General features: G+C 34.9%; 1 protein-coding gene across 2 annotated transcripts in view; it reads right to left on the reverse strand.

Moving 5' to 3' along the window:
* Plxdc2 (plexin domain containing 2) overlaps window positions 1–21,328 on the reverse strand; it is a 421,355-nt gene that overhangs the window by 174,221 nt on the left and 225,806 nt on the right. For both annotated transcript variants that reach the window (XM_078023341.1, XM_005325782.5), the window contains one exon: window positions 17,908–17,977. In XM_078023341.1, coding sequence (XP_077879467.1) covers window positions 17,908–17,977 — 70 coding nt within the window. The remainder of the gene's footprint in view (window positions 1–17,907; window positions 17,978–21,328) is intronic.

Genomic DNA, 21,328 nt, shown 5'->3' on the forward strand with positions numbered 1-21,328 from the left:
ACTGCCATCTTCTTAAAAAAAAAAAAAAAGGCACAGAATGGGAATGCGAACCATCATTGAACCACCATGAACTTCTGTGGGCTGTGTACCCAGCACTTAGGACAACGGGTTTACCAAGCTATGAAGGTTCAGCTTCATTTGTGGTGAGCCAACTTCCCCAACACTCCTTGTGCCCCTGGCAACGCTTTACCCTTGGGTGTCCAAATTGTGGCAACTATAGGCTGTTTCTTTTAATTTACCTAAACTACCCAAAGGACTTGGAAACAAACAAACAACAACAACAATAACAACAAAAAATACTGATAGTATCCAATGTCCATTTTCATCCTTTCCAAGTCAAGATGGATCCCATGTTAAAAGAAAGGTATGGTTATCACTAAATGTATGAAAGTGGTATTTATCTTATGTTTTTTTATATCAGTTAATTATTATTCTCAGTTGAACTCTATTCTATCTTCAATTAATTAATGTACAGTAAAAGTTCTTATATAATAGTCAATGAACTATTCCCTTTCTCATCCCATTCTTCAGAGTTCTTCACCTTGTCTAATTTAGGCACCCTTATTTTTAACCAATCTAAGGAAATAATAATTCAACAACAATAATAACAACAACAGAATAATAATGACTTTGCTTTCCATCTGTCTTTCACAATGTAAACCAAAAAAATACAACCCTAATAGTTTCCTACACAATACATTCAATGACCCAACTCACTGGTTACTACATGAAGGTCAACTTTCCCCTAATACTGAGGACTTTCATATGTCACTAAACTCTCTTCATGAACTCTCAGTAAATTGCTCTAGGAATCTAATGGACCAGCCATTAGACATCTCACCATTCTGTAAAATGCCATAAAGAGTCCGCCTATGTTTCTGCTTCCTTTGCCTGAAATTCCCCTCACAAGTTTCTTGGCCTTCAAGATCCAAGCCAAATGCTACTTTCTCTACAAACTCATCCATGGCTCACGCAATTGAAATTGGTCTTTTGGCTGGGCTTTCCAAGCCTTACTAACACAAACACACATGCACACAGCACACATCCACATATTTTTAGTTTAACAGCAGACTTTGAAATTATGCCAATTTAAAATTTCCTCTTTTGACTATCTGTGGATGTTTCTGAAGATCCATGACAGGCATTATTTATGGTTTTACCAAAGCATGCATTGAATCATTTACTAAGGTGAGAATATGCTGGAATAAGTTTCGCAACTAATTGTGAGCTGAGCTTCTCCCCACATCTCAATAGCTATGTGCTTCATAATATTATTTTGGGGGTAAATTATAAGTTGTAGTAATTTTCTAAACTATGGAATAGATATCTTCCTTAACAAATGTAAAAAGTAGCCCAAATAGTTAATTTTATTGAAAATATAGCATTTGCCGAGGAATGTTCTATGCAATTTGCGTATATTATAGTATTTAATTCTCACAATGCTTTTCAAGTAGGTGCTATTGATATAATCAACTTACAGAAAAGAAAACTAAGGAAAAGTAGGTACAGAGCTGTTAATTACAGAGGCAAAACTTGAACAAAGCCATATTTCTGGAGAATATCTTTAACCAATATATTTGCTGCCTACCTGGTGGTAAACAGAAATAGTTACCAGAGATACTGTTTAAAATTGAAGTCTACCTTTCCTGGGGACAGTGATCAAACCTTCTGGTTTTTCCATTGGTAGTGCTCAGCATTGCTCCTTGTAAGCAAGACTCTTGTACCAACAATAGACTTTACAACTACCAGTAAACAGTAGTGACTCCAAAGTCCTAGATCTTTACTAAAATGTTGAACCTTAATGATAAATTTTGACCCAAAAAAGTACCTTATTCACTCATAATTCTGCTTTATTCTAAATGCAAAGCTACAAATGCTTATTTGCCTTGGGGATAGTCACTCAAAATAATTTAATACATATTGGGAACATTTAGCTTTTTCAAATCTGCTATGTAGAATAAGCACTGGCACAGAAATTGCAGCATTATGAGATATCCTCACTCTATGCATTAGGGACCACTTGTCAGAAACAGAGTTAAAGGAGATTTGAAATACCTCCAGGCCTCTTCCATCCCCAGTACTATGAAGTATTTGAATTTTTACTGTTTGACCCATAGCTGTTTAGATAATTTTTATTTTCAGAGATAAAAATGAATCATGATTTACGGATTGAATTCTATAGTAATTTATATCTTCTATTTCTTTAATTCTATACAGTCTCAAATGCACTTCATTAGCATTCAAGTGGAGGCAAGAGGTAGGTGGTATGCCCAAGTGCCAAAACAAATGTGCCATCAATTAAGACACCAGGAAGGTTCAAGGTTATGTCAGAAGTAGTACGGAAACCATCAATAAAAAAAATATTCTAATGAAATAAGCCTGGGACATGGAATCTACACTCCAATACAGAAATGTGGTTACCAAATGTAGTCCACTTTTTTTTTCCTTTAGAACAAACTGCAAATATATTGCCCCTGGTTTTAAATTTTCTACTTCATTAGGTGAAGGAATTACTTTTTCATTGGTAGCAAGTGGCTCTTCATCAAGGATTGTGTATCCAGCTGCCAAAGTGTCAAAGCTTAAATACTTAAACTGCATCTATTGAAGGAAGAAAAATCACTGAAGGTTAGAAGCTCCTAGAGGTTCTACAGTCACACGGGGTCTTACACATAGCTCAAAACATCTCTCACTGGACAGCTTCAATATTTATTGGCTTGAAGCTTTTCTCTGTGTAAGGTAAAGGAAATGAAAATGATGAATTGTGCTTTACTACATAGAAATGGGCAAGTTGGCTATGGATTTTTTTTTAATTACTTAGCCAGCCAAGCATTTTTAGAATTACTAATAAATTATCTGAAATATTTTTGGAGTTACAGGTAGTATCTTTGGGCTGACCAGTTCACATGAAGTCTTCTTCAAGCCCCAGCACAGAGGTTAGAGGAGAATCTGCAAGTCTAGACAGATCAAAATTCTGGGGTCTTTGCTAGCCCATGAGGACTTAAGTAGTCCTGCTATAAATGAAAACAGGTTTGACTGACATAGGAAAGATGAGCTATGCACTTAAGACTTAACAACCTATAACTAAAATAGATTTTAAAATCAAGAACTTTAATGACTTTTTCAAAATCTTTATGTTCTTATCTTTGCCTGTCCAATATTAGGGGCTCAAGAGGAGATCTTACTAATAATGAATTTAGGAATTATTTCATAAAATTTAGAAGTAATTTCTTGTATGTTCTGTTTGCTATGTGTTTAAGGTCCACAAGGCTCTATGCAGACAGCTTTAATCTTAGGACATTGTCTTTAGTACAGGGCACATGTGAATGGTGCAGTAGTTATCCCAAATGGTGTTCATGTCACTTCTCTGAAGGCGCCTGATCTGCTATTCTGGAGGCCTGGTGTTTCAAGAAACTCCTTCCTACACAGGCTCGTAACACATCAGTGATTATGATGAGATGGTTGTGACATATATCATCTTACTGAATCTTATTTTTGAAATGATAAATAAAAGTAACTTCTGTGTCCAGTTTTGAGATTGTATCCAAATGGCAATGGCTCATGATTATATTGTTAATTTGAACTGACTGTTCAAATTTTGCATTTGCTCCAAACTGAAAGAATCCTGAAAATTGGTTTTGCTGAGGTGGGGTGCACAATGCCCTTATTTCCTAAAAACAACATAATAAAGAAGGAGAGAATGTGGATAAACATTATAGTTTGGGACTCATATCTGGAAAAAGTTAATGAAAGACAATAGGTGCTAGCTATCTTTTTTTTTTTAAAAAAAAATTAATTTTCATTTATTTATTTATTTTAGTTGGAGATGGACATAATACCTTTATTTATTTATTTTCATGTAGTGCTGAAGATTGAACCCAGTGCCTCACACGTGCCAGGCAAGCGATCTATCACTGAGCCACCACCCCAGTCCACTAGCTATCTTTAAATACTGTCAGACCACAAAATAGACAAAACAAGTAGTTATCCCTAGTGAAACCTCTAGGGAGAAAGACACAAAACAGAGGTGACATTGAGCCTTGGAGCAACAATTTTTACTCTGAGGTCTAAATCTTGATCTGTCAAGCAAACTATTACAAGAAAGTAATTAGATCCTCTGTTAAGGATGAGTAGTGTCATTTTCCTCCCTGTCTTTTCTGGCTTATATGCAGCTGTAGTTGAATTTATATCTAAAACCTCTAATTGCTTCCTCTATATTGTAAGTAGAGAGATTTTTATGAGTGCATTTTTACTACAGAGTCCTCACTGACCAGATGTTACATAAAAGCTGTTCCTTAGAGTGTGTCTTGTCCCCATAGGCATGCACAAATAAACAGGAGAATCACCTGGGGAGTTATTGAAAACTACATTGCTGGTCCTGCTGCCAGAATGTCTAACTGAGTAGGAGTGGCCCTGTCTGGAGGTGGCTCAGAGGAGGGCTTTGGTCTTCATTATGCACACCAGCTTTCTCATGTCTTCCCAAACAAACCCCTAACCACCAATAGCAAATACAAATCTTATATACATTTGGAAATTTGAAATATTAAGAATCTTGATTTTTGTTTTAATGAAAATGAAACAGAATCTTGCCCAGCACAGTATGTGTGCCATGCAGACTGAACTGAGAGACCCCTTGCTGTGTTCAGCCCTTCCTGGCCCCACCTGCTAACCAGGCTGTGGACCCTCTGTCCCTCCTTCATGGAAATTCTACAGCAGCCACTTTAAGCAGGGCCCAGAGAACTGCATCTTAAAGAAACATCTCTGATAATTCTGAGACACAGTCTGTTTTTCATTCTAGCATTTTATCTGTTTCGTGATAGTCACCTACGAAGCATGAAATATTGAAAACCATAGCTGCAGTTTAGTCTATGAAAATAAGATTAAAAGAGTTGAATAGTAGTCTTTACCAAAAAATCAAGACATGAGAGCCTGCTATTAACACTGCCAAGCTGCTTGGGAAACTGCTGTGAGATCAACCACTGAACAAAATAACCCATCACCTCCAGAGGAAAAAAGAAATACATGCTTTTGTCCTTGACCTAAAAGTCTGCCATATCAAAAAGGAAGATATAAAGATGCCACCTGGACAACATTAAAGAGGTGCAGACTTCTCAATAGGGATATTTTTACAAACTTAGAATGTAATCCCTTACCTGTAATGCAGCCATCCTGAGAACCTTCAGAAGTTGTTATTGAATCCTGCATTCTATACCTTCTTGACTTTTTAAGGTATTTTTGCAACATGAGGACAGCCAGGAGCTGTCTGTTGTCTTTGAAGAATCTCCCGGTGGGAAATGTATCCCATCTTGCCTAGAGTAGGTTCCAGCCCAAACATTCTTCACTGGGAAGTGTCCTCCTCCAACCTCCTGCAGGGAGTTACTCAGAATGACTGCACAGAGGCTTCAGGAAGGCACCACTAGATCTTCTCATCTCACCAAGGCCAGCCCTGAAACCCAGCCAGGCCTCTGATACTCAGAGGTCAGTTGGCTCTTGCTCTGTGGAGCCCTGCTCAAAGACAGGATGGCCAGAATGAGGACATCCCTGTGGATCTCTTTGTTCCAGAAGATCTCCACTTCCAGAGTGTCAATCCTGCCCAATGTCACTAAGCCCTTTGGACATCCTAATTAAACAATGTCCCAGCCATGGCAAGAAGAGCGCCTGCAGTTTTGGCCCTTCTTATTTCTAATTCACTTCTTCCTCCTGGGTCTACTGTGGAAACACTTGTACTTCTTGCTGCCAAATTTGCAAGATTTACGACACATACAAACCACTTCCATTTCCTATCTCTCCTTAGAAAATACTTGGGAAGTTTTTCTAGTTTTAAATGATCTTCTTGTTAACTAGATAGCTGCTAATAATATAAAATATTAAAATGGGAATATCTTCTATCCCTACTGTGACAGATGCATTTAAATAAAGAAAAAATTTTTTTCTGCCCTTCTTTCTCGGCCATGTTAGCAATTTGATACCAATTCAATTTTGTCCTCAGGAGCCTTTGTTGTATTAAACTAGTGTCATGGGTTCCATGTTTTAGGATGGTACACAATAGTCCCTCATAAAAAACAATAAATATAAATGATCCTTTCTTTAAAAAAAAAACAGGTTATTTCATGAACAATTTCAACTGCCTCAAACTCTAAAACATTATGCATTTTTAAAGTTGAAGCTACACCTTAGTGGTTCAGCCCTTGCCAAGCATGTATGATGTCCTGGGTTCTATGTTCAACATTAAAAAAAAAAAGAATAAGTTTGAAACAGAAACAATTATGAAACAAACTTTACACATTATGTTCTTATAGACTGTTCATTTTGTTTGATACATCTATTATAAGATTATATCATAAAAGTACATACACTGACAAAATTTATTCCTACCAATATTACCAATAAGGATTTTAAATATTAATGGTGTTTTAAAGGTAATATGTGATACAGTAATAATTTGATATGCTCAACTGATGGTGAAAATTACATCTCTTTCCTATTCCTGACCTCCAGTCATCCACCAATTAATTTGCTTTGAGGATTACCACTATTAATAACTTCTTATATGTCCTTGAAGAGATTTTTCTATTTCTTGGAAGCATCATGTTTCTTCCAAATTATTTCAGAGAGAGTTTATGCATGTATAAATCTGTCTGCATACATATACATACACTTAAATATAAGTACCGTAGTTCTGCATCTCGTTTTTTTTTAACCAAGCACACATAAAGCTATTTCATTCTAATTAAAGAGCACACAACATTCTTTTCTATGAGTGTACAATAACTTATTTAACCTGAACATCCTTATTAATGAGCATTCAGGTGGTTTTCAGTTTTTTTGTATTAGTTATCCTTATATAGATCTTTCAGATGTATGCAGGATATCATCAGGATACATTTTTAGAAGTAGAAATCACAGTGTCAGTTATATATTTTATAATTTAGTAGATAATAATGAATTGCCATTAGCAATGCTTGAAGCACCTTCCTTACACTCTAAAGAAAATATTAACATCATGCTCAGATAAGCCAGAGTAAGAAAGTAAGTCAAGTGTTGGATGTTTTCTCGCATATGTGAAAGGTAGAGAGAGAGAGAGTATGAATATATATATTATATTCAGATATATATATACATTTAGATATATATTTATTTTATATATGTATATGTTTTATATATATTTATGTGTGTGTTTGTGTGTGTGTATAGTGGTGGTGGAAATAAAAGAAAGAACAGAGTAGAGGAAGGGGACTGAGAGGTAGGGAAGAGGAAAGGGCCATGGGCGTAGTACTGGGGAATGGAATCTACCAAATTATACTATGTCTATGTACAACATTCCACAATGAATCATTCATATATATATATATATATATATATATGAATATATGTATATATACACACAAACATATACACTAAATAAAATAAGAGTATTAAAAGTAACAGAGCAATAAGTAGATAAAAGCAGAGAATAGGAAAGAAAGGAAATGGAAGGTAGTGGGGAATGCGACTGATCAAATTATATGCATGTATGAATATGGCATAATCAATTCCACTATTATGTATAATTATGATGTTCCAATAAAAATTCATTTTAAAAAATTCTTTCTAAATCACGTTTGAAGATAGTATCTCATTGTAATTTTGATTTGTATTCTAGTTACTATGAGTATGATTATATCATTTCATATGTTTAATTGCCACTTGTATTTCCAATGTTTTAAAATAAGCTGTATCTTAGAATTTGTTTAGATGTACAGAAAATTAAAAAGACAGTTTAGAGTTTTCTACTGTTACATCTTAACATTAGTATGGTGTCTTTGTTAAAATTAAGGAAACATCAATTGGCACATTATTATTGGAAAGTTAATTGATACATTACTATTAACTAAATTATCAACTAAACTCTTATTTCTTTAGTTTCCAGGTAATGTCTTTTTCTGCCTGGGAGCCCTCCCAGGATGCCACATTCCATTCAGTTGTCATGCCTGCTGAGCATCCCGCTGTCTACTTCCCATACTTGCTTGCTTTTGATGACCTTGACAGCTTTCAGGAATGCTGGTTGAGTATTTTTCAACAGATATGATTTTCTCTGGTTTCTTTAAGACTTTTTTTTCCTGAAAATGATATGCATAGGCACAGTTTTTGGTTGTTCCTTTCCTGGTAGGTGTTTTCTGAGCCCTTTGGCTTGGTGTCTGTCAATTTTGGAAAGGTCTTGGCTATTATTACTCCAAATATTTCTTCCTTTCTCTTCTCTTTGGATACTCCTGTTTCATTTTTACTGCGATTGTGCAACTCTTCCATGTTCTTTCTTTTCCTCTTTCATTTTCGATTTTTATAAGTTTCTCAGTCCTAAGTATTTTTTGGTCTGTGACCTTCCCAGAGGTTTCTGTACTGGAGTACTTTGCCCCTGTCTGTCACTTCCCTCCCTGGACACAGCATTCCTGACCTACTTACCACATATTTTGTTTTCCCCTGTGCCAATAGGGAAGGTTGGAGAGGGTTGCTCTAGTGGGAGGAATACTTCTGCCCCAACTGATGCAAACCTTTCCCTAAAGATTAGGCCTTTCCTTTGCAGAAGGCTGGGTGTCCTCCACAGTGATTGCTTCTTCTTTCCTTCCCAGAGCCAAGGGGGACCTTTCTCAGACTTTCATTGGGAGAATCTGCTGTGTTTCTTGAAGGTCAAGTCCATAAATGTTTAATTGTTCCCTTAAGACTGAAATCCCTTGGAGTTGCTTACTGTTAGACCAATCTACACTTGAACTTTAACCTTGCTCTTACAGGCTATTATCAACTTTGGGTTACAATGCTCTCTGCTCCAAAACCAGAATTTTAAGTGTCCTTGAAGTCACATATCCATTCAGATTTTGGAAATGGAGATATGCTCTGCCATTTCAACTCCCTAACAGGTTCCATAGTTTTGGGTTGGTGTTAAAATGGGAGCAACAAATTCCTAAAATCAGAAATTCCTTTAACTTCTGTTTAAAAAGGATCTTTGTCATTTCTCATTGTTTTAGTCAGTTTTTTCACTGCTGTGACTAAAAGACCCCACAAGAGCGATTTGAGAGGAGGAAAAGTTTATTTGAGGGCTTACAATTTCAGAGGTCTCAGTCCTTAGACAACTGGCTCCATTCCTCTAGGCTCCAGGGGAGGCTAAACATTATGGGGGAAGAGTGTAGCAGAGGGAAGCAGCTCACATGATGATCAGGAAGTGGAAAAAGACTCCACTTGCCAAATATAAAACACATACCCCAAAGGCATGTCCCCAGTTCCCACCTCCCCCAGCCACATCCTATGAGCCTTCAGCAACCATTCAGTTAATCCCATCATGGGATCATTCACTGATTGGGTTAAGGATTTCAGATTCAAATATTTTCTCCTCTAAGCCTTCTTGCATAGTCTCACAGTCACACATCACATCCAAACCAAAACAATCACCATTTAGTTGTCAAATCTGTCTAAAAATTATTTTATTTCTAAATAACAAAAAGCTAATGATCATCTGAGCTGTTGAAAAAATGGTAGCAGATAGATTTGCTCAACACAGTTACCACAAACCTTCAACTTGTAAAAAGAATGAAATTTCTACAAAGTACAATAAAGCTAAGTGCAATAAAATGAGGTATGACTATATGCAATTTTATCAATATTTTCTTTACAGTTTCTGGGCTTTATTCCACTCTAAAAAAATTCCCAATGTCATGATTATAAAATAGACTCCTAATGTGTTTTTTTTTATAGTTAGACTTATGATAAAAATCAGGAAAATATTAATAATATATATTTTTTAATTCTATGAAAAATAAGAGAACTTTGTAGCATAATGTATAATGATGAGAAACAAAATTTATTAAGAACTATTAAAATCAATGGGTAGCCATCTCCAGCAAAAAGAAGTCAGATTCCTACTCACTTCTTATAATAATTATTATACAAGAGTTGAAATTGACACATCATTTTTCAGGGCTGGGGATATGGCTCAGTGCTAGGGCAGTTCCCTGGCATATATGAGGCTTCACCCCCTACCCTATAAGCAAACAAACAAACAAACTAACCCAACCCAAATCACACCAAAACAATCAACCCCTCCCAAAACAAAACAAAACAAAACAAAAAACATTTTTTTACATGAACATTTGGAAACTAGGCAACATAAAACCAACCACTTATACTGCAGTGATTCTAAAATAATCAGTACTTAATTCATGTCCTATTCTATTTGCTGTGCATTTCTAAATAATTGTTCTCATAGTATTATTCAATTTTACATCTTGATTTTTATCATAAGCATTCTTTCTATATTAACACATGATTGTATAATAGTATTTAGTTATATTTTATGAATTTTACTTTTTAAACTTTACAGAAGTTGGAATTAGTCAGTTATTTCTGAATTATATCATCAGTTTGATTAGATTTATCTAATATTAAAAAATAGTTCCATAAATTTCTCCTAAATAATCTTCAATTATTGAACCATAGATAAGTTGAACAACAACAACAGGAAATTTTACTTGAAAAATACGCTAGTACAAAGATTTGGGAAGCTGTCAAGTTTCTAAGGCATTTTGGAGGAAAATAACAAATTAACTAAAGAGATTACTACATATGAAGAAGACGATAGTCAAGAGAAAAAACTTTTTTATAGCTCAATGACTAAGATCTCAGAAATAGTAATTTCATAAATAGTAATAGTTTCAGAAATAGTAATTTCATAAACTTCATTTGCTATGTATATTTTACCACAATTTGTAAAATTTAAAGTATTTTACTCTTTATCACTTATACAATTACTTTTTTAAAATTATTTCTTACATGACAATAGTGGAGTGCATTACATTCATAATTTTTTTGCATTGCAATTCTTAATACAACTTTATTCCACAATTTATCAAATCTCTGTTTGTATACATCATATGTTGACACCAAATTTACATCTTCCTACATGAATTTTGTATAATGATGATCATTTCCTTCCTCTATCCTTGTCATTCCCCTTCTCCCTCTTTTTCCCTCCCACCCCTATTCCCTATCTAGAGGTAAATTTCCACCCATGCTCTCCCTAATTTTTACAAAATAATAATTGTCCAAAATTTTATTACTATTGTACTTAAGTAAGGATATTCTTTTTTTTAAGTATCCTAGGGAATTGACAATTAACTAATTAAAAGGCATTTTTCTTTTACTTTATTTCCTTTTTTAGTCAGAAAACTCTCATTTGAACAATTCCGGTAGTTCACATAAAAATTTATCAGTAGCCCTCAAGCTAGTCAGATAAACAAAGTAATCCAATCCCATCACAATCTCATTAGTCTTAACCAACAAAATATTTTGATCTATTACTTTTTTAAAACTACCCTTCAGGTCCAAAGCTATACAGTTCAAAGTGAGAACACAAGTTTGAACTACATTATACCTACAAGTTATCTGTGATGTAGGAAAAACAATCTGCAAATAAATGTAGCATTGAAACAACAGATATAACTAAAGAAACTTTTGTCTAATTAAAAGGCAAAGCCTTACATGTATCTTTAATTAACTTTCAAGTTTTCACTTGGGGTTGGGTCTTCTGTATATTTTTGAGTTAAACTGTAAGTGTTTAAATAAATCTCAATTCTAAGAAAGGCCACTATTGGGATCCACAGGGCAGTGCTCATCCCCTTACCATCAATGTATCCCTATGTTTGATGACTGAGTTTAAAGTTCTTATTATACAGAGGATAGGATAAGAAGCATACTGGTATATGTGACTGCCTCATATAACAATTCCTGCTATGATATCACTATTAGGTAGAGATTTCAAGATTCTATTGCCTTGTGCTAAAAGACAAGGATTTCTAGAAAGTGTCCCAGAGTCCCAGATATTGTCATTGGGAGGTCTTTAGAAGTGAACTTGAAACTGCACATTGCACACTGCACATAGAAATGACAGATATAATCACCCTGATAAAATGGATATCCTAGTCATCTAATATAATTATATTTCCTGGTCACAAATGGATGACTCAGCCTGTAAAAGGAGCAGTTACCACGGCTCTAAGTTAATTTTCTAAATACTCCTTGAGTTATAGCTTACATTTTTTTTCTTGGAAATTTAGAAAATTATGTCATCTAAGAAACTACAGACAAACAGATTTAGTGAGTAAACACAGCTTTTCAAAAAGAAATAAAAGAAAATTAATTTATAAAAATTATAGTAATCAAATACACTATTTATGTAATATTTTCTATGAAACAAATATCAATAACATATGAATTAATTAATCATCCTAAAAATCTTTATGTGAAGGTAATTTTATTGTGCTATTTCATAGATAGGAAAACACAGATGATAGATAGACCATCTGTCACATGTTGCTACTACTAATTAAAGAGTCACCTGGACTCCTTTTATTTTCAGCTGGGTGATGTACTGAAGCATTTGTGTAATATTTCTATTTTTTCTGAATGATTGCTTCAATCACTAAGAAAGGATGTACACAGAGTATTATTGTTGATGTTTCCAATAAAGCCTGAGTCCACAGAAAGAAGATGAATGATGTTTTTCACAGATAGATATTCCTAAGTGTATATTCAAGCACTGGTTACAAGTGGGCTCTTCTGAGGCTGTTATGTCAATGAAAGGGGATGTGCTGGGGGGAAATGGTTTTTACCCAAACCCTCATCTCAACTGATCAACTCTCCACCAATCCTATCTCCTAGTCATGATTTAGTCATGAGTACAGATGCTTCTCTCTTTCACTTATGTATAATTAACTGTTGTCCTTGATTGGATTCATATTTCTGCCTCTGATATTTTTCTTGCTTATTCCTATCACTCAGCTCTAGCTCCTAGATGGCTTTTCTCCAAGTCATTTATTGACACTCCCTACCCATAAACCCAGGGAGCCAGTGCCAATTAAATACAACATGTGTCCAGAGTAGTGGAAACCAAGATGCTTGCAAATAATGCAAGTCCTAAAGCCACAGGGAAAAGAAATGTAGTAATGTTGGTAAATCTGCTTCTGCTGACGCTCGATAGTTTGGAGGAAGAATAAACCATCCCAGGGACTGCTAAGATGAGTTCTCTGGTGTTTGAAGGCATATCAGAGAATCAGTTACACACAGTGGAACAGACAACACACAATTTATCTTCTGTCCAGAAACCTTTGTGAACTGAAGGTGTTACATGAAATTGTTAAACCAAATTGAAATGGATTTGCTTTTGTCTAGTATCTATCACTTCTATATCTTCCCTTCATTTACAGATGCCTGGGTATTCACAATCTCTGCTTTCTGCTAACAATAATTTTAAAAGACAAAATAACTTTGCTTTCTCACTAGATTCTAAAAGTTAATGGATACATCAAGTTCTGTCTCATGAGGTTACACACTTGAAAGAAGATGGGGATGGTATTTATAAATCAGTCATTACAATAACTAACTCTGTTTCTCCCCTAAAATCCATTTTATTCCTGTTATTCATTAAGTCCCTTTAAAAAGCAAGAAATACTATTTGAAACTATAAATAAAATATTACTATTTGAAATCCAGAACAAAAGAAGATATAAGATTTGGTAATATACTTCCTGAAATCAATGAAGATAATATGTAATCATTTTTTAAAAATCTTTCTTACTGGGGAGTTAAAGCAGAAAAGCAAATGATTATTGACCCAATATAATTATTGTAAATTTATATTTAATATATTATGAGTTCAAAAAAGTAACAGGTGTTTCTATCTTGAGAAGGGAATGAAGTAGACTAGGAGCCAGGGGAAGAAAGTTATATTTTGCTTTTGCCTGTTGACTCTTCAAACATCCATGTATTCTTTCTCTGATAATAAGAGTTCATTATTGAGTTAACACTTTTATGTTTTCTTAGTTACCACATGGCAAATGAAAAGAAAATAGACCTAAAATTCAGAAGTTCCTTATGAAACTTACAACTGGAAATTTGTATAGTCAGGAAGACAGGGCATGTCCTTCATATAATCAAGGTAGAAAATATGCTTTTCATATTTGTTTTTTAATTCATTTCACCTTTGCTTTCTAATCTCATGTCCAAATGCTTGCAATTCCACACAATGTTTCAATTATGAATCACCATCTGTCCACATAGTTAAGTTTGGGAGCAGAGTTATCTGAATAACTGTACATACCTCTTCCCTTTCCTGTTACATAAAGCAGCAATTAACCCACCACCCTAATCCTAACTCGTGCCAATCATGTGCACCCATTATGGATTTGGGTAAAAATACCATCAGCAGTGATGGCCACAGGCATTAAAGTTTAAATTCTCAAACTTAATTCTACTTTTTGAAGCATCTAAAAGATCACTCTAATAATACAAAAGAGCTAATTAAGGTATTCATACAGAAAGAAAATAAGCAGTGAGTTATGCAAATGACAGACCTTAGTGATACCATTAATGGAAATATTTTTATGAAATGCATAGAGAATTAGCTTTGTACAGCCTGAAATATTTGTATTCTAAAGGATTTTTAAAATACAATATAAATAAATGCTTTCAGGTTTTGCTATCAGTGAACCAGAAAATAAGATTGTATTTCCGATTCATTTTGTGCATTATTTGTATGGCTGATTGAGACTTCTGCATATTAAAATGTTCAATAGGTACATATTTTATCTTTGTAGTTTATAAATAAATGACCCAATGTTTGGTTTTAATTTGCATTTTTTAACTAGGGACTTAAGTTTATTCATAGTGAAATATTATGAAATATAAAGCTCAGACACAGTGAATTATATGAATGTCTATATTTTTAAACTACTTTCTGACTTGAAATTGTATTGATCCTAGAAAACATGAGGCATTATCTTGAAGTTAATTTCAGTTTCAAATGAGTCTGTGTCTGAGGGGATGGGGAAAGAGATTTTAAGAAGACGTGGGAAATGGCAAGCAGCGAGGTAAGATGAAAGGGACTGTGGTTTAGAGTGTCCACTTTATTTATTTGCACAGCTTGGATTCACCATGAAAACATTTCACTTTGTTTTTTCCCACATCCAATGTAGAAACAGGTTCAAGAGGAATTTGTAGACACAAGAAGAATTGACAGCTCCTAGAATAGAAACCAATATGTTCCTTCTTAATAATCTCAGCCCCTGGCCTTTTATGAAATGGCCTGCAATGAACTTTCTTTAGCCTGATACATGGTTTCTTTTTTTTCTTCCCAGCCTTGCATGGTTAATAATTGATTTAAGATTTGTAAGGCCGATGAGAATTTGTCACATAGTGCTGTCTGTTTATACCAGCTAGTCAATCACAGAAGAGATCTATCAAGTCAGTAGTCCATAAGGCATCTAAATTGTTCTTATTTTTTTCACTGCATCTTAATGGACCACAGTGATTAAACAATTCAAGTTATGGGTCTTGCACTGGCTCCTTCTCTTTTTCCACTAAATCCATCCTACTTCAGGCACAATAACCCAAGAATAAAGAATGCTTGCAAGATATCATCCAAATTTCTAATGTTCAAATTATATAGGTCCTGCCATCTTCATTGGACTCTTGTTCCAATCTTCCTTTCAAGTGATTATCTTAACAGCCCTCCAAGCTTATTCTACGTGGGCTCAGCACTGTCACTTAGCTTGGCGTCCCCTTGCCTGGAATGCCCCTTCACACTTCACCTTTTGCAGACTATTTCTTTGCTTACTGAAATTTTATCTTCCTTTAGACCAAGACCAAAAGTGGGCTCTTTCACAAACCTGCTAATTGGTCCAACAAGAATCATCTCTTTTTTGAGCGAGATCCTGCTCCATGAGCACTTACAGTCGGCTTTCTCTTAATGTTTATTTATGTCTTACTCCTTATCTTAGACTCTAAGCTCTGGAGCAAGAACTAGAGCTTATCCTTCCAAGTGTACAGTGAAGCTTCTTGTACGGTGTCTCTTAAAGGGGTTAACTGATTAAATGAATGAACAATGGAAAGACAAGCAAGCTATTTATTAATCCGAAAACTTGTACATTAGATTCTGGTTTTATTTTGAAGGAACTCAGGTCCGTCTCTAAGTTATTTCTGCTATCTCCCTTTACATGAGGTATAGAGATTTATATACAGAAGTTCCAGGCTAGTATATTGTAAGTAAAGATGAAAAAAAAGTTATATTTGTATCAGCATTTTCTCCAAAGAAGACAGAGATCATTCAAAACATCAGGTTTATCACCATTTGGGGGATCTTGTTGAAGGAAAACGGCACTTTGAAGCAGTAAAGATGACACAGACATCTGCTGGGTTTGTCACCAACCACTCCACTAAGACAAATCATCATCCACGTCAGCTGAATCACTGACATGAGGTTCAAAAATAAAACAACTTGAGAAATTGAAAATGCATCTTTTTTTTTAAACCACCGTGTGTACAGATTTTAAACACATGATTTAAGAACTCACTTTTTAAAATCCAATGGAACACAGGTAACTTAAACATCAGAAAACAACAATTATCTGTATTCTTTATCAACATACACACAGTGAACCAAGAAGACATAGTCTTTTTGTACTATGATTTGCATATAGTCCTTTTTTTAAAACAAAATGCTTCATAAAGTCCTCTGCTGGACTTTGTAATGTGTGTCCGAAGCTATACATTTTTTTCATCTTGCTTTGTAAGAGCAGAATAACCAAAGCATCTCATACAAACTTTTGCTACATCCTTCAAAGTACTGTACCAATTCCAATTTTTCTCCACTTTAAGGTACTGTCTTAAATGTCTAGATTTTTTTTTTCAGTGTAGTACAGGTGATTGAATCCAGACCATCATGCATGCTAGGTAGGAGTCACTGAGGTACATTCCCAGTCCTTATTTACTTTATTTTACTTTATTATTATTATTTTATTTGGTGGTGCTGCAGATGAAACCCAGGGCTTTGTGCATGCAAGGCAAGCACTCTACCCACTGAACTGTATCCTCAGTGCCAACCACATTTATTTTTTATTTTTTTTTTGGTACTGGAGATTGAATTCAGGGCTGCTCAATCACTGAGTCACATCCCCAGCTCTATTTTTTGTAATTTATTTAAAGATAGGGTCTCACTGATCTGTTCAGAGCCTCACTTTTGCTGAAGCTGACTTTGAACTTCTGATCCTCCTGTCTCAGGCTCCTGAGATGCTGGGATTACAGGTCTGCACCATCATACTCAGCTATCATTTCTTTTTATTTTGAGACAGGGTCTCTGTAAGTAACAAAGTTGTTCAAATTGACTTTGAACTTGAGATTCTTCTGCCTCAGCCTCTCCAGTGCTGGCATTATAGGCATCTCACTTAGATTTATCTTCTTAATGTTTATTACTTAACAAATTACAATTAATGACTCAAACTAACCTTTAAAGCTTTATTTAAAATTGTCCCAACCTATTTCTAATACTAATTGCTTTGGTAAGATACTGCTAATTGTCAAACAAACCTCCACGTTTGTGGAGAATAGCAAAACTTTAACAATTCAAACTGGGTTTCAGTGTTGATTTTTAAGACCCTCAAACAAGTTGTCAGTCAACAAAGGTGGCATTATTGGGAAAACACCCAGCTCAAACTAATATCCATGGGGTTGTGAGTGTGTTGAGATACTCACATCTATCAACTACATACATTAGAACAAAATAAAAATACACCAAAAGCTTAGTTGAGAACATTTTCTCTAGCTGTATTCCAATTTCTGCCATTTGTATAGGCTTATAATATTAAAAAAGTGAATAAAAATTTAGAAGGAAAGCAGAGGTGAATCTAAGCTGAACATTATGCTAACTATTTTTACTTTGTGATAAAAAGTTTTTCCAAAGCTATATTCTCTTAGCGTATATCCTCACAACTTTTTGCCACAAGACAATGGTTTTCCCAATAAATATCACTCTTGAAATATGGGATAAATTCAAAGTAATGACTATAGTGAAACTGTAGATTATTTAAGGTGAATGGGTAGAAAACCACTTACCCCCAGTTGCCACAGTGATTTCACGTAGGAAATGGCCATAAAATGGAAAATCGAAGGACAGATTCACTCTCTGCAAGGAACAACACCAGAAAAAAAAATCAATAATGTGCAGAATAGTAAAAGTAAAATGAAGAGCCTTTCACTTAAAAAAAAAACTGATGCTTCTACTTTCCCCCATTATTATTGTAGTTGACCTTTAAAAACTGAATTCTGGATGGTATTAAAGAATATTTTCTGGTAATTGTTTGAAGTATGTGAAAAGATTAAAGTTTTGCTGTTCTGTTGATCTACTCCTAACTCACAAAGACTATCTACATCAAGCTATTCTCTGTACCATCAGTACTGGTTTTAGTTGTCCATTGAACATTAAGTTCTATCACCCTGATTGGGGGTCTTTGTAGTTTGTCTAGTTCCTGCAAAATAGTAGAGTATGTTATATGTCAGACTCATTGAAGGAAAATCAAAAGATTTTTATCTTACACTGTTATATATTCAATTTGTTTTCTATATAGCCCATAATGAAAGATAGCTTCACAGTAGAAAATATCTTGCACCTACAGATATAGAACTGGAGACTTTTTTGATTTTTAAATAATGAGTTCTCCAGACTTAGTATATTATGTCTATTTTGCAAAAGTACAAAGTTGTATGATAAATAATCCTGGTTACTAGAGAGAGATTTTTATTTGATATAAAGGAATATTAGAGCATCTTAGGAAGTTCATTAATAAATAATGCCCTTCTTATTTTCTAGAAAAAGGCCTGAAAGTTTGGATCTCAATTGCTAAAAGAAAATACACACACACACACACACACACACACACACACACACACATACATACACACACTTTCATGCATGTGAGTTTTTAAAAATAACTTTTGTGAAAATTAAAAACCACAATACAACAAAACACAGATCCTAGCTTTTGCTGTGTGCTTGAAATGATAATGAAGTAGCTATATTATTGCTAGGGAAAAAATAAGAAAACCACTGAAATACAACAACATGATCACCTGAAATAAAATAATCCAAAGAAAAAGTAATTAGCTGGTTTGTAGCTCAATAGCAACTACAAGCTACCTACAGGCTTTTATGTTAAAATTCCACAATTTCTACATTATATCTCTCCCAATACACAAATTAAAAAAAAACAGAAAAATGTATCTGTTGGAAGTTAGCTGTTTTCTATTTTCTATTTTGCAAATGATTGCTTTTTTTTATATCCATCAGAGATTTCTAATGACTTGGCGTGAAATTAATCATTCAAAATTTACAGTGACTTTCAATTAGGTTTTCTTTCCTTTTTAATGAAAGCCACATTTTCATAAAAAGGTTTCTTTTGAATTGACTAATGGGAACAACCAAACCCATTTTCACTGTGGTACCTATAAAAAGTAGCCACTAGTAACACAAAGATGAAAGCTGCAATAGCAAAATCATTCATCTCAAAGAAGTCAGAAATAATCTCATACAGGCGCTTGCTGTACAAATGGTTCTCCATCATTCCAATTTGCTTCCATGCTCATCAGTAAACTGATAAAATTTACACCCTTAAGCATTCTCACCTCACTGCTGGAAATGAGTTGCTTTAAACATCTGTCATTAACAACCTCCATCAAGTACCACCAAAGGATGACCTAGAGAGATATAACCTGAGTTTTCTTAGCCATTGCAACTATTTAAATTTGCTTCAAATTAGATAAAGATACATCAATACTGACATAAATTAAAGACGTTTTCTTGAGAAACAAATAGATTCTCATAGAAAATTTACTAATACACCACCCTTGTATACAACAGGAATAAATGAAATGCTTCCCTGTTGAAGTGAGCAGTTTATGTTAGTTACTGCCATAACCTGCTGCACTCTGATACAGAATAGCAATGGCAATTTAGGAAGATGCTATCTTCTACATAGCTGTGAAATCCATGCATTTCTCTTCAGTCACTATTGACACTTGTCCCCCTGTGTAGTTACGATATGGTAGTTATTTCCTCATAACTTGTGTCTTGGCTCCAGTTCCCCTGAAGCACACTGTCTGGTGTATCACTCCTCCTCTTCATATCATTCAGTCTAGAGTGTCATTGTCACTGTTAATGATATCAACATAGTGAAAATCAGTTCTAAGACCCACCACTAACTGGTGCCTGCCTCTTTGAAGCTTTCTCTTTTACACTGCCTGCTCCAGCCAGGTGTAAAGGGCATCTCTTAGTTTCTTGCATCTGCCATTCTTAACCTTGAGCTCTTGTTCCTCATGACATTTTTTTTTACTAGAATAGTCGCTCATCCTTGGTCAGTTATGGCTTCCATGCCGTCAAGCCGTGGTTTAGTTTGGATTACCTCCCAAATCAACCCAGAAAGAAGGCTTTAGGGAAAATATTCTTTTTATAATGTAATCCTAGAAGGCATTTGCTAAAGAATGTGGGAAACATGAGACAAAAAAAAAAGTCAAATAAATAACAAGGTGCGTTACCATTATAGCCTCTTGAGAATCAGCCCCTGTGGAGGCATTAAGAAACAGCAGAGAAAACAACTTGAGATTGGAAATCGCTACTATGTTACAAACAGCCTCCCACAGTTTCAGTATGGGGGAAAGTATCAATAGGAGCACTAAATTCGAGATCACAGGGACTTTTTAGCTCAAGACACATGTTCCGGATATCTCTCACCTAACATTCTCAACATACACGTACACATCTAAAGCACTGCATAAAGCTCATATTACAACTCCTTCAAAGGGAAAATCACTCAGAATGAGTGGTTAAGAATGGCTCCCTATAGCTCAGTTGATAGAGTGCTTGCCTTGCATGCAGAAGGCCCTGGGTTCAATCCCCAGCACCAGAAAAATAAAAGAAAAAAGAATGGCCCCAGTGGGAAACTAGAATATGCACCTAGGTATGGTGGATGACAAAAGCAATGCTTTTTCTTAATTACTGAGATAATAAAACAAAGTGATGGGTCACATGTAAAGGGAAAATTTGAAAAGTTGTTATATCACCTAAAAATATACACATACATACTCATGACACAGTTAAGCACTAGAACTTCAGGAAGCACTTGGAAACTAAATGTTTATATATTCAACATAATTACTTCTGAATAATCGATCACTACTTTGTCTCAGTGTGGCATGGAAGACATATGAAAGGGGAGTGTAAAGGGGTATTTTATTTGCTTGTTCATTCATCCAGTCAGCCATTGAACAGCCATTTATTCATCACCTTGTATACACCAGGCACTGAGTTAGGCACTTTGTGGAGAACTGGAGTAAGTCTCACTGGGTTCCCTCAGTGATGGGAAAGAGCATCATTCAAAGGTAAACAATACAACCATGCAAGGGAGAGGAAGAACAACAGAAGACAATGACCAAGAGCACACGGCAATGGAATGGATCCTTTAAAAGAACCTGTCACAAGGGG

The sequence above is a fragment of the Ictidomys tridecemlineatus genome, chromosome 10 (genome assembly GCF_052094955.1).
Source record: "Ictidomys tridecemlineatus isolate mIctTri1 chromosome 10, mIctTri1.hap1, whole genome shotgun sequence".
Taxonomy (NCBI): domain Eukaryota; kingdom Metazoa; phylum Chordata; class Mammalia; order Rodentia; family Sciuridae; genus Ictidomys; species Ictidomys tridecemlineatus.